Source organism: Salmo salar, chromosome 03 (assembly GCF_965601325.2).
Source record: "Salmo salar chromosome 03, fSalSal1, whole genome shotgun sequence".
NCBI lineage: Eukaryota > Metazoa > Chordata > Actinopteri > Salmoniformes > Salmonidae > Salmo > Salmo salar.
The window spans coordinates 68,818,492-68,833,478 of record NC_138293.1 but is presented as its reverse complement, the minus strand read 5'-3'; the positions used below and the strand labels follow the sequence as shown (position 1 = coordinate 68,833,478).

The window sequence follows — 14,987 nt, the reverse complement described above, 5'->3', positions numbered from 1 at the left end:
TACTGTGTAAGACACCAAGTCAAAGAAAAGATTTCAGCGAGGGGAGACGGAGACAGAAAAGGAGGGAGATACATCATGAGCTCAATAATAAGGCCAGGGACTGAGGAAGACGGAGCCGAGGGGCAGAGAGAAAGAACCAGCAACTAGCTAAGAAAGCAGGAATAGAGACCAGTAAAGTGTGGGTGGTCTTCTTCCCCCACCTCCAGCTGGATAAACAGTACCAGTGTAGTTTCGTTGACCAGCCCAGTCGCTAGTTCCAGTGAAACACCTAATAAGGATCAAGATGAGTGTGTGAGGGTAATGTAGAACACTAACACTGCTTTAACAGTGTTCTAAAAACATCTTGTTTTGGCAACATTTTTACTGTAGCATCCCTACTGCTTGGCATTTATAGCGATTTAAAATAAGACACGAACACACACACGCTGTCCATGGCCATCTTTTATTAAAAAACTAAAATCATACATAGAAATCCAGAAAACAATACATAGAAGGGAAAACATTAGATAAGATATTTTGTAACATTAGAAATCGTAGTAAGTCCATTCACTGCAGATGGTTGGTTGTGCAGCACGTACTAGCCCACACTAACCAGTCTGATGAATTCAATCTGAAATAACGGTGCAGATACAAGGGACATGGTTGGGTAAATTGACATCTTGTGGTGTATACAGCTGGTTTGAACTGGAAGAGATACAGTAGGTCTTTGTCATATTATGGTAAAGTGTATGAACAAATTTCTGTGCATTGGAGTTCATGTCAAAAACACTACAATGTGCCAAATAATGATGCCCTATAAAACTGCCCTATTAATTACTTGATGGACAACAGTACTTCCTGCATAAAATATTATTTAAAAAACAAAAAGTCACTCCAACAGTTTCTATCCCTAGGTTGCCTTGACAATATAAAACAATAAGGAAACAACTGAGCATGTATAATATCACAGCCATTAAATAAGAAAATCAGAACACAAAGATGAGAATGACAAAAGTGACAAAGTCTAGCCAACAGACAATGCAGTTAAAAGCAATTGGACAGATTCCACAATGATAGCTCTGACACTGAAAACATAACAAAATAACTGTTAACTACATCAAGGCCATTATGCTCGAGAGCTTCCCAATCAGATTGGTCAGAATCAACCTTACTAGTTGACAGTGACCAAACTGTTTGGTCACTAACATAGTCAAATCACTCCGGCCCCTGGCTGGTGGCCAATACACAAACCATTTAACCTTCCTACAGAGTTGATGATACCTTCTTTCTACCCATTCGTTTCCCCTCTCGCATATGTAAGAACATCCTGCTTCATTCTATTCAAGACTGCTGTCTCTACATGGCTACAGAATGTACAATCTATATACAATCACAAATGTGATAGTGTGTATGCGACTGACTGTATGTGTGTGTAACCTGTATAAAGAGTTGGGCTTTGATTTTCCATTTAGGGTGATGCTCCAATCCATGAACCTTTTTTCTTGTTGAAAAATGAATGGCACTTTTACAGTGCTGGCCCATTAATATTGCACTGCACTGCTGAGTCTAAATAAAGCTGCTCTGTGTACTGTACTACTATTGTCAACTGTCACCATGCCAACTGGTGTGGTACTACAGTATATTGCGCTTGAGTACACTGGCATTGTACAGTCAATGAGGTAGATATAAATAGATACTACTCTGCACTGTACTGTGAGAAGCAAGTTATTTTGAATTGTACAGTAGAGACTAGAGCGTGACTATCAAAGCTAGAATGCACTGAAGCCACAGTCGGTCTCCTTGTGTTGAACTATTGTATTGGGCTGTCAAAAATGCATACATTTAAAATGTATCATTGTGAAGCTTGGACGTACATGACATTTTAGCATTTAGCATCTAGAACTTGTGGAATGCCAGTGCATATGCAGCCCGTCCTCTACCTGTGACATTACAGCTCTGTAATAAAGCTTCAGACACGACGAGCACAACCTCTTCTGGATGAAGGTCCATTCATCGCGGGGCACAATTCAAAATAGCTGTTGGCTGATTAGCCAAGCAAAGAGAGAGACTGAATTGTATGTAGATGAGACGCAATGGCAGCCATTTTGGTCCTTTTTCCCTTTGGGGCCTATAAGCAGATTCTCTCTAGGCTAAGCAGTGTTAGCAACGTTACAGTGTTAGCATTATACCAGTGAGCATGTGAGAAACCATGTGCAGTGGTCCAGTATATGGGCTGCATTATATACAATCTCCTTCTGTGAGGATATGGGGGTGTGTTAGGCGTGTGTGACAGTAAATATGACACTGCCAGAATGTTAATAGTAGTCAATGTTCAGGCTGGCAGTGTGAAGATTGAAGGTCCCTTTTGGTGTCTCTCCTGTACAGTGATATGTCCATGAGATACGACTGTTTGACAATTAGATGCTGTGTGGAAATGGCTGACTAGTAATTTATCAGTGCTATGTCTGCAGGGCTAGGTGACTGTTCTGGGATCTGTATGAGTGGGCTAATTTCTAATATGTGGTGGAGAATAACTCATCACTGACCACTGATCAGTACTCCGAGTGAGTAGATCACAAGTCAGCGTTAATGTGTGTGGGTCTAACTGATCTGAGATCTGTCTGAGGGGGAATCATCAGGAGGCCGCGATGGTGGTGCCCCCGCTGAGGCGGAGCAGGATCTGCTGGCAGTCCTGTAGGGAGCGGCGGTCGCCCACACGCTCAAGGGTGCGCTTGGCCTCGGCCAGCAGGCGGGCGCGGTGCCCTGGTGGTGTCAGCAGGGGTAAGGGTAGGTGGCGGCACGCCAGCAGGATGGCATGAGCCCTTTCTCGCTCACCTAGAACACAGTCACCCTCTGCTGCAGGGCGGAGGAGGAAAAAGTAAAGAGAGAAGGTCAGTACATTTGGGTGGAAAAAACTAAATTTGTGTTAATTTGACATCAAAAACACATTTGATATCAACTTCAAATGGTATCATTCATGATAATAATTGAAGTGTGGGTGTCCTTACCCGTGGTGTATCCAGGGTTGTTGGTCCTGCGTCGGAGGCTGTGCTCCAGTAGCTGGTGTGTGCGGGTGGGACTGGCTCCAGCCATCAGCCTCACTGTGGTCTCATGCAGGAACACCTGGGAGGGGAACAGAGGGAACATACATCATTACACCACAGATAGCCATGAATAATCCATGAATAATCCAGCAGGTCTGAAGCCCTAGTTACCTTGTGTTGTGCCTGTCTGTAGCATTGTCCCAGCCTTCGCAACGAACTCAGGTCCCGCTGGAATCCAGCCAATTGGGAGCTGGGGGCGGGGCCTGGCTCCCCATTGCTGCTGCTTCCTCTTTGCCATAGGCTGGTCCTGAGGGTCAGCAAGAGGTCACAGACCAGGAGCTCCACCCCCTTGGTATAGGAAAGACAACAGTAAGGCAGACATAAAAAAAACTGTTGAACTACGTAATAAATGACTACACAATGAGTTATGGAAACTAATAGAGGCATATGGGACAGTACATGCACCATAAGCAGTGTCTTGGATATGGTGTGGTGTGTTGCAGGTGCCTGCAGATTTGGGAGGCCTCTGTACTGCACTGCAGACACATTGCAATGGGCTGCAGGATCATGCAATGCAACTACAATGCACCACAGCCACCCCCTACCACCCACACACACACACTTCTACTATACCGAGCTAGAGTCAGCTTGTAGCTGTGCTTTTGTGAGTCAAACGAGCACCCATGCAACTGTCACCGTGTGCAGTGTATGTTTGTTCATGGTGTGTGTGTGTGTGTAATATGACCAAAGAACACTGTGAATCAACCAAACTCCATTACAACCTTTACTGCATGTATATGTATATACAAAACGTTAGAGTTGGTTCAACTAGAAATCACAGAGAGTGCATATATTCACTTGCATCCTAAACACCCACATTTTGGGAGAGTACCTTGTTGAGCCAGTTGCCAGACAGGGGAACAGAGATGCTGGTGCGCAGGTAGCTGCTGGCCCTGTCGCAGTGAGACAGACAGGCCACCGCCCCCTCTCCCTTCAGAGGAGACAGGCTCATCTGCACTGCCTTACACAGCAGCAGCACAGCCTTGGGCAACGGGTGACTGCAGGACGACAGGGTAAACAACATAATGTAATTTACATACACATCACTGGGACCATGCTCCCACACTGCCAAGACATCTACTGAAAACGGTGCATGAAGAAGACCCGCATCATCATCAAAGACCCCACATACTCCAGCCACGAGCTGTTCACTCCCTTACTGTCAGGCAGACGGTATCAGAACATGAGGTCTGATACCAACAGGCTCAGAGACCACCTGCTCTTATACTTCACTCCTTAGCACACAACTGATGTTACCAGACTCTTATTAAGATGACTAAATACTACCCCCCAATCCCCCCTTCCCCAAAACATATATAAATATTGGACTCTAAATTGTACCTTCCTGTATTATACTTATGCTAAAATGTTTATTCTATTCTACTGAGCCATTTACTTTATATTCCTATTCTTATCTTTTATTATTTCTTATTGTTGTTGCATTGTCCGGATTGAACCTGCAAGTAAGCATTTCTTTGGACGGTGTACACCAGGTGTATCCCGTACATACGACTAATAAAACACACACACACACACACAACATAAACAAAGTATACTGACTCGAGGGTATGGAGAGCTCTGGGCATGCGCTCTGCCTCTGCCAGCAGTGACCTCACAGCGACATCATCTCCTTGCAGCCAATGGGCAGCAGCCTTTAGGACCAATGCCCACCAGCGACTCACTGGGTCAGCCACTAAGCAGAGAAGAGATTACATAACAACAGACTTCAACTGTGGCATCAAGAGGTCTAGCAAAAATTGTTCACATGTTAAATTGAATAAGTAAATTATGTTAATCATAAAGAGTTTATCTTTAGCGTTCAAGATACATATGAGAAGAAACAAATCTATACACATTCACAGCATCAGATCATCTCGTAGGAAACAAAGATGAGAGAAATCTGTAAAGAAATCTGTCCCACACAGAGCATGGTGTGGTTCACACTAACGTGTGCATTCCAGTACCTGGCATGGTGGTGTGATTAGGTGGGGCTGGGAAGGGAGGAGAGGAGGACTCCTCTGTGCAGCTGTTCAATAGCTGGAGAAACTCCAAGGCACTGGAGAACTCCCTGAGAGAAAGAGAGAGAGAGAAGAAAACAAAGTAAAGTAAACAACTTGCATAGGTAAACTGGAGAGTGACTGGGCACTGTGAGGACCCTGGCCTTACCCCGAGTCGTTCTTGGGCTTGCCTGCCTCCGTGTCAGTGTGGGGCTGGATGAGGGAGTGCACAGCCCTCTCCAGCAGCTTCTCACAGAAACAACGATGCAGCTGGGCGATGGGGTCAGCTTAAGGTAAAGAGAGAAAGAAGGAGGGAAAGATAATTAAAAGGCCTAATTGTTGCATGAGGGCATTTCTGTATACACTATTATCTCTTCTGTTGACTTTATTGTCCATGCCTGGGTCTCTCTGGGAAGTGTACACGCCTTCTCTGCTCTCAGACTTCACAGACCAATCACAGCTGAGGAAGAACTGCCTGCCCAATGGGGTGAAGAGCCAGTGCAGACAGTCAGGGATGGGCTTGGAGTCTGATTGGCTGGCCACACCCTCAGCACAGCTCAACAGGTAACCCTGGGACACAGACATGTAGGGAAAGATGACAGTGTGTGGATAGTATCAGAGATATCATTAGCATAGCAGTAATGGAGGGATGTGGAGGGTTAGTAACAGAGGATGGAGGGATGCCCTGAGAAACTCACAGGCAGGCAGGAGAGATGGTGGCCCAGTACAGTGCGCAGAGCTGTTGCCGCGGTGACATAGATCTGGGCCTGCTGGGCGGGGGCCATCTTGCTTTGGGCGCTCTCACTGAGGTTGACGGCACTCATAGACAGAGACAGAGCCCACAGGCCACTGCGCTGGGGAAGCTTCCCTACACAGAGAGAGAGAGAGAAGTTCCAGACAGAGGATAGGGTACTACTGTGTTATGTTATCGTGTTTACAATGACTAATGATACTGACTTAGGCTCAATGTTCTAGACTATTCACTGTAGTCACCTGTGAGCTGCAGCTGGCTCAGCCTATGGTAGACCAGAGCTGCGTCCCGGGAGCTGGTCTTGGACTCCTCCCCCTTGTGCTTCCCACCAACCTGGCGAACCAGCCAGCCCAGAGGGGTGGGGTGATGCAGACAGTAGCGAATCAGGTTCCAGGAGAGGGAGAAGAGGAGGTCCCAACTGGTGGTGGGCATGGCTCTGGTCAAGACTGACAGGCAGGTTTTCAAACTGGCCATGGCTGCTGTATAGTCACCCTGTAGGAGTGGAGAGGTGGGAAAATCTATAAGAATACTTATGGAACTTGGCATTCATGTACCTATAGACAGAGAGATGGTTTAACCCAATCAGGGCACCAGTTTAAGAGATACTCAAACACAAGTACAGAGAAAAACAATGAGATAGGGGAAAATCCTTTAGACATAAAGGGATGTGAACTCACTCTGTTGAGATGTAGGTCTGCTTGTTTACGCTGCCTCCAGAAGGAGACTGATTTGGGCGAGTGGAGGGGGGTGACAGGCTCCCAGAGGTAGAGGACCCTAACACAGCCCCACACTGCCCCAACACCACTCAACATCCACACCGTCAACCATGGTAACAGGCACCAAAGCCAGGTCGCTGTGGGAAAGAGAGGGAGGAGTCAGTATAAGATACATATACTCTAATACATCCTCAAAACAACTCCCAACCGGGAACTACTACTGTTAAGAAAAATAATGACTGACTATAATAGCCTATCGTGAATGTATACATGCAAAAGGACTTGTATGGTCAGTGGAAGGGTAAACTAAGGGTCTGACCAAAGTTCTGGGTCTGGCTGGGTAATGAGAACAGCGTCCTGGAGGCTCCGTGTGCAGAGGTCAAGCCAGAGCTGCCCTGGGCCTCAGATCCCAGGAGAGAGGGCAGGGGGTTGAGGGAGAGGCAGAAGAAGGTGAGGGCGCAGAGGAGGAGACGAGAGCGATCCATCACTCCCACGGAAGAGGGTGAGCCAGGCTCACTCTTCACCTGAGAGAAGGAGAGAGAGAATAGTTCAACTACTATGTAAGTGTTCAACCTTCGCAACATTCAATTCAAACAATTTCCACACAACAACAAAAACCTCACAGTTTCTTGACTATCATCATCATCACAGTACCTGCTCATGGTCCAGTAAGGGACTGCCAGGCTCGGAATCGATGCAGTATGGAGAGAACTCACGAGGAGATCCTGAACCAGACTCTGAGGCTGGAGGTGACATCATCAGCATCTCTGGTTTCATCTCCACATCGTCAGACAGCACCACTGACTCTGACAGAGAGGAAGTGGGAGAGAGCCCAATGTGTTAAGGCCCGTTCACGAACGGAAGTTGTGATGGATTAACTAGTAATAAATGGAGGACTTACTGTTCTTGCTGTTCATCTTGAGGGCCAGGTTCTCCTGCCGTAGTTTGTGGTTGACCTGCTGCAGGTATTTGATGTAGTCGATGGCTTTCCTCAGCACTCCTGACTTGTGCATCTGCGTACAAACACATTAGCAATGTGTCAGTGTTCATTTGGTGAGAGTGCCCTATAGGTACAACTCCATTCCTCTGACTTCCATGCACTCTAAGAAATACCACGAGTCTGTTGTTTAGCATATAGCCTAATTAAGTTTGACATCTGTGAAACATTCAAATTGTTCTAGCATGCTCCTCTCTAAGTTTCTATCGGACTTGGACCACAAAATAAAACTAAACCCACTGTTCCTGTAAGGTCAAAGATAGTCAATATTGACTATTGTATCACTTGGTTTTCCTGACCTTGGCGTCGCCGCCCATGACCAGGTCTCTCAGCTCCAGGATCTTGTCATTGATGGAGGAGCGGTACCTCTTCTCGATGATGTTGTGGGTGGTTCTCCTCTCCCCCTCCTTCATCACCCCCCCTGGACCCATCACCATCCCCATCCCGTGGTCCATCACCTGCCTGTTCCCACCTACACAGTGGGAGGTGCCTGACGACAGCTGTTTGATGGGCAGCTTGTCTCCGCCCCCCATCATGACAGGCACAGTGGTCAGGATGTTACTGCCCATCAGAGTCTGAGGGAAGAGTTAAGGTTTAAGTCAGTGGTGACATAGGAAACAGCTCAGATACTAAGGGGGACAGAGCAGAGAAGCATGTTCCATGGAATTCTCTTCTCATCTCTATTTAAAGTACTTTTCAGTCCAAGTTCAGGTTTAAATCGGGGTCTTTGTGACTGTCCCCATTAGACCCTGAACAGAGAGAATAGAAAGGGAGAGAGCGAAGCAGACAGATAGTATAGAGACCTACCGGTACCTGTAGAGTCTGTGTCTGGATAGGATGGGTCAAGGTGGTGATCCCAGGGTTCTGCATGGTGGACAGAACCTGTGTCCCGTCAGGCTTCAGGGTCGTCAGAACCAGATTCTCTGTCTTCAGAATCTGAGGCTGGTGGACCAGAAGCTGAGAGAGACCAGGGACACTGGATCAGTTACAACCAATGATGCCATACACAACACAAGGTCTATGGTTACAACATGCTAGGATCTGCACGTATTTAGAGAGACTTTATAAAGATTGGATGCAGCTAGTTTTGATTAGGGACTCAAACATTGTAAAGTATGAAGCTTGATACTCACGGGTACCTGTTGAACCTGCTGTTGCATGGTGTGGACTGTAGGCGCGGTGGAGAGAGTCTGGATGGTCTGGCCCGTCTGCAGTAGTCTCTGGTGCTGGATGGTCATGGGTTGAACCTGTGGTGACGTCATTATGCTCTGCATCTGCGGTTGGAGGACTGTGGGGAAAAAGAGAGGTATGTAGTAAGGATACATTGTCAAAGAGCACCATTCATATAGAAAAACAAGTAGGGCTCTGAATATCTTCACATGATAAACATCTTTAAGTGCATTTATAATGAATAACCCCGTTTCCCAGTGACCTAATCTTTTCAGTAAAAAACAAGAACGTTGCTCCTAACCTTGGAAGCTTGTAGTGGGACTCTGGTGGCAGATGACAGGGTTCTGGATGAAGCGGGACTGGCCGCCGCTGGATGTGATCATCACCGTCTGGGCCTGGGTCTGGATGGGCAGAGCCTGGTTGTGGGTCTGGACCAGGGTGTGCACAGGGAAGCTATGCGTCTGCATGGGGATGCTCTGGCTGTGGACCTGGATGGTGGGTTGCTGCTGGGGCTGGGGCTGGATGGCCTGCATCTGGGGCCGGGGCTGGAGCAGGGGAGGGGCGCGGATCTGATGCTGCCCTGAAGAGAACGTCTGGACTGGGGTCTGTGGTGGGGTGAGGGGCAGGGACTGGGGGGCCAGTGTTTGGGTGGGGGTGAGGGTCACATTGCTGTTCTGGTAAACTGTGGTAGTGGTCTGGGGTGTCTGTGGGGCTTGAGGGGGTGGGCGTGGGGTGGGCCCAGCACCGTTCTGTAGGGAGCCCGCAGAGGCCATCTGGTCCTCAAAGAGGTCGGGGAAGTCCCCCACCTGGTTGCTGACGAACTGGAGCATCTCTGAGGAGAGAGAATAATTCAAGGGGTTCATGAGTCTCTGGTTGTGGGTGAGCTAAAATGCACTTTATTCCAAGCCATAAAATCATGTGCAATGGCAATTGATTGACTAGACAACAAATTTGACTTTACAGAGTTAGCATAAAATTGGCTTATTAGACATAATCCATTGGTTAATATGGCCCTCTAATGAGGTAGGGCTTCATCGTTGCAGTCAAATCAAATCTTATTTGTCACGTGCTAAATACAACTTAACCAACAATGCCGTTCAAGAAATACAGAGTTAATAAAATGTTTACTAAATAAACTAAAGTAAATCAAAAAGTAACAAGAAATGTACATAACAATAACGAGGTGATATACAGGGGGTACCGAGTCAATGTGCAGGGGTACAGGTTAGTAGAGGTAATTTGTACAGTGACTATGCATAGATAATAAACAGTGAGTAGCAGCAGTGTAAATAGGGGGAGGGGTCAATGTAAATAGTCCAGGTGGCCATTTGATTAGTTGTTCAGCAGTCTTATGGCTTGGGGGTAGAAGCTGTTAAGGAGCCTTTTGGTCCTAGACTTGACACTCTGGTACCGCTTGCTGTGCGGTAGCAGAGAGAACAGTCTATGACTTGGGTGACTGGAGTCTCTGACAATTTTTTGGTACTTCCTCTGACACCGCCTAGTATATAGGTCCTGGATGTCAGGAAGCCTGGCCCCAGTGATGTGCTGGGCCGTACAACCTGTCACAAGGGGAGATCCACAACTAGGGACTTTTCTAACACCTTCAAAGGCCTGCCTTAAGGAAGTGGACCTGGAGTTCCTATCACTTTTTTAATAAATCTTTATTAAGAGCTGTCATTTATTATGAGGAAATGGAGTAATCTGACATTTTTTCAGTTTTGTCCTCTTATGTGAGTGAGGCATTGGAAAACCTCCCTGGTCTTTGTGGTTGAATCGGTGTTTAAAATTCACTGCTCGACTGAGGGACCTTACAGATAATTGTATGTGTGGTGTACAGAGATGGGGTAGTCACTCAAAAATCATGTTAAACACTATTATTGCATACAGTCCATTAAACTGTGATTTATTAAGCAAATGTTTTACTCCTGAACTTATTTAGGCTTACCAATACAAAGGGTTGAATACTTATTGACTTAAGACATTTCATCTTTAAAAAATAAAATTTAAAAAACATAATTCCACTTTGACATTGAGGTATTGTGTGCAGGCCAGTGACACAACATCTCAATTTAATCCATTTTAAATTCAGGCTGTAATAAAACAAATTGTGGTAAAAGTCAAGGGGTGTGAATACTTTCTGAAGGCGCTGTAGATGATTAACCTGCATTAGAAACTGGCATTGAGTGAAGAGATCACAGGAAAGAGGAGAATCCACAGTGACCTCCAGTAGAGATTTACAACAGTGACAATGCTATTTACTGCCAGGGCAAGGTCACTGAAGGAATTAAGAGGTTTATAGAGTAGTGGCCTTGGTTTGATACACTGCTTCTGTTCCGGCATCGAGTCAAGGAAGAGAGCGCCAGTTAATGCTTATTGGAAAGCCTTCCAACGACTAGCCCTGAAAAATGACATGGTAATCTAGTACAGATGCCCTGAGAGACCATGAGAACGAGGTAAAAGAGCACCCTGGTAAGAACATTACTTCAGCTACTAGTGGAGTATGTCTTGATTGTAGATGGCTTTGTACTGATAAGAGCTGTGGAGTTGCACATGCTAAAAAAAAAAACGAGTAGTTTCAAACCGGTCTTGCAAGAAATGAGAGTAGCCTACATGTTGAAACTGTTTCTAACGCCCTCTACTGCAGGGTGTGTTTAACACTTGTCCATTTATCGTAAGACCACGTCTCAACCATGCCGGCATGCCATCTCTCAAATCCAGAGCTAGGCTAAATGTTCTCATGTGGTTTACCATTGTCTGGGGTGCATAACAGGCCTGTGATCAGTGGGAAGAGGGTGCCATTTCTCATTATTCAAATGACAGCTTTACATTTGACAATATAATTTTGTCCAGTTTAAAACTGCTGCTGTTAACAATACTGCCAAAATCCTTTCTCTAATGACAATGTCAAAGACATGTCACCTTATAGAGAAAGCATGTCCAGAGCATGGGCTTCAAAGGACTTTGGCATGGTCTTATAGATTACACTGTGACAGGAGGAAAAACTGTCCTGTAGGGACCTATGTATAGATAACGTTGCTCGAAGATTCAGGGTTAAAGAATATTCACACTTTTATCAATGAGGGGCTGCAACCTTGAACTCACACTTGCGATAAAGAAAGGCTGGACACCTAGGCCAATAAATGCACCGTCCTCCCACTTATGATTATGGTGACACCATTTATCAGAACGCAGCAGCCACTAGTCTAAAACCCTTGGATGCAGTGTACCATAGCCTGCTTCGCTTTATCACAGGTGACAGGTTTAATATCACTGCATCCTTTATCAGAAGGTCAGCTGGACCTCAATTCCCGTACTTTCTCCTTTTCGTTTACAAAGCTATTCTGTTAAAAGGATACTTCGGGATTTTGGCAATGATGACCGTTATCTACTTCCCCAGAGTCAGATGAACTCATGGATACCATTTACATGTCTCTGTGTCCAGTATGAAGGAAGTTAGAGGTAGTAATGACTTGAAGTCTATGGGTATCTACTAGCATGCTAGCATTGAATTATCATGTGAGTAGTTTGTTTTCAGGGCACGATTGGGAATGAGGCTTGTGGCTTCAAATTGGGCTCCCCTGAATAAATAAAAAAAGTGTCATAAATAATAACATTACTGTAAAGTAACATTACTGTAATAACATTACTATGGGTCAATTGATGAAATGGCTTATAGTGTCCATCTCACATTCGAAAAGGCTCGGAAAAAAATAATAAGTGGCGAGTCTAATATTAATCATTCATTGGAATCGTCTGCTTCATCGACCACACCAAAGACAGACTCACATGTACATGCGCACGGACTCCACAGGGGTTTGGCTTTCAGAGGCACAAAACAAAACAGAGCCCCAAGCCCCTAGACAATTGTGACACAAATGACTAAAACTGTCAAAACGGGGACAGTTTCCTAGGGCTGCTCAGCGCAGAGAAAATAGGTTATGCAACTAGAGCAGCTATTGCATTGGGAATAGTGGGGAGAAAAGTCTAGATAGTAGGGCCAGGACGATACCAGTATCACTCGTTGGTATTGTGGCAAGGAAACAAAACACATAGCGGATTTAACTTCTTTAGGAAAACAGCCCTAATGTTGGAAACAAACAACATTATCAGTCATATTGAATTATTTTCCAAGCCGTGGCACACTATATTTCACATACAGCAGGAGAGGCGCGGCCTGAGGGGATCCTTAGTTCCAAGACTTAAATAGCCTAGATGTCATATAAAGGTATCATTAAAACACAAGTGAGTTTCTAATTGCATTAGTTTCTAACCTATATAGAGGCAAACAAAAGATTATACAGAGTCGCCCACCATCAAACTATTTAAGAGCTTTGGACTACATCTGGGTACCCTTTTAAAAGTTTAAATTGCTACCAAATCACAATCATTCCCAATATGTTTTCCTTTACATAGGTATAACATCTGACCAATGCAACTTACCAAATCTTTATTGTGGGGAGGAGTACATTTTTCATGAATAATTTAAGACTAAATTGAGTTTGACTCATACACAACGTTCTCTTTTTCCCCATTATTTAGTTATACCCAAGTCAAGGGGTCATAACTCTTTGCATACTTCTCTTTTTAACACTAAAGAGGGATTACATAGCATAGCCCCCGGGTTCTCTTAGTTCCTGCACTGCAATGGGTCCCATTTATCCCATATTGTATGACAGCGTCACATCATTTCGGTGACTTAGCATTCAGTAATTGGAATCTGGTGACCTACGCCGGTCAATTCTGTGTCCAAAGCTCCATCCTTTCACTGTGTGCCAAGGGTAAAACTGCTGTTTTGATAACATCACTGTTCCCATCTTATCTCCATACTGAGTCAATGTGCTGAGTCTGTGAATGAGCAGGGTGAAGCAGACATGCTTTCCCATCAAAAAACAGAAGGGGTATTAATGATGGGCCAGTAGACATTGCGAGTCACATTTTCTCCATAATTGATGAACAAACCCTCAATGGTATGACAGCCAGGTTAGGGGTAGACAAGCATGACAAAAAAAACATCTCATAACAAAATGTAATGAAGAACATAGATAAATAGGAAACTAGTAAAACTAGGCTAATAAGCCATTGGGAAAGTATAAGGAACTTTTTGCCTACAGATAATTGAATGACACAGCTCACAGTTGAGTCACACTCAGTTACATTTGAGGAGTTGTTTATTCACACGCACACACTAAACTGTTGCATGACCACTGTGCTGTAGGCCAACCACCCATTTAAAATATGCTTGAATCTTCACCGATGTAAAATGCGATTGCAATATTAAAATCAGTGACACAGAATCATTTAAGCAAACTATTGTTTAGAAATGTAAAATTGTGGCGTGCTAAGTGTATCTAAGAATCCTATGCAACGCCCCCAAATAAAGGGTGAACAAGTTCCAATCCTATGGCATCCACAATAGTTTCATGGATGACGACATGACCTACTGCCAATATTTGACACAGACAGAAAGTATATAATTATTTACACTCTTGTAATGTGAGGTGCATCATAATTAGCTAGTCTAAATACAGTACCTATATGTAATTGTAACCAATTGACTATCAACAAGCGGGCTTGTTTGACACATGATACAAATCGCCAGACTTCCGGCCTTACCGCAACGACGACACACAATACTGTCAGAAATCAGAAATAGGACACAAACTTTCGTGGACAAACACACACAATAATTCCATATTCTCTCATCAATTATGACATAAATAGTAACTCACCATCGATGTCTCCCAGTGTAAATTCGTCCCCTAGTTCTGACAAAGTCGGATCCATATTTTCCATGGTCGAGATGTACTCCCCACTAACGTTACTGTCCATAATGAAATTCAGAACTTCGCCTCCCCGGCTTTAACCGGAGGTTGCTGAAGGAAAGAACCAAGATGTCCAGAGATCTTTGAAGCGTTAACAACGCATAAGGTCACTTTATCTTAGCTCTAAGTTTATTAAACTATCAGAGGACAGGTAACACCTCACCAACGCCCCAGAGAGGCCGATTTCTATTTAGATAAAGTCATTTAGAATTTAGACGTCGCCATCTTGTTTCCACTACTTACGTCATTTACAAACAGTGTTTGTGAACCAGGACGACTCGTGATTGGCTTAATCCTGGCTGTTGTTGTCATGAGACCAGGCACCATTGTCCAATAGAAATGTCACCTTTACCGTGGCCTGATAGTACGTCAACGATCAGAAGCTTTCATGAAATTTACATTGACTCCGCCCAATAATTCCCTTTAAAAAAGAGCCCATCCAAAGAGATTC

General features: G+C 44.9%; 1 protein-coding gene across 7 annotated transcripts; it reads right to left on the bottom strand.

Moving 5' to 3' along the window:
- Positions 1-423: 423 nt before the first annotated feature.
- On the bottom strand, positions 424-14,795 carry srebf2 (sterol regulatory element binding transcription factor 2). Of its 7 annotated transcripts, NM_001195819.1 has the most exon segments (23): positions 1,213-2,835; positions 2,988-3,102; positions 3,195-3,371; positions 3,916-4,081; positions 4,644-4,776; positions 5,048-5,151; positions 5,250-5,367; positions 5,479-5,650; positions 5,779-5,948; positions 6,074-6,323; positions 6,509-6,517; positions 6,520-6,536; positions 6,539-6,556; positions 6,559-6,684; positions 6,867-7,071; positions 7,202-7,353; positions 7,449-7,560; positions 7,844-8,119; positions 8,352-8,501; positions 8,678-8,832; positions 9,016-9,247; positions 9,488-9,546; positions 14,444-14,773. In NM_001195819.1, coding segments are annotated over 23 exon segments (3,237 nt in total). In that variant the 5' UTR covers positions 14,544-14,773; the 3' UTR covers positions 1,213-2,614.
- Positions 14,796-14,987: the final 192 nt, after the last annotated feature.

Coding starts and splice junctions, on each gene's coding strand:
- srebf2 (XM_045714318.2), bottom strand. CDS start 14,543: ATGGACAGTAACGTTAGTGGGGAGTACATCTCGACCATGGAAAATATG. Junction 5,651..5,778: donor ACCATCTCTCCTGCCTGCCT/GTGAGTTTCTCA, acceptor TCTGTGTCCCAG/GGTTACCTGTTGAGCTGTGC. Junction 5,368..5,478: donor CACTTCCCAGAGAGACCCAG/GCATGGACAATA, acceptor CTTTACCTTAAG/CTGACCCCATCGCCCAGCTG.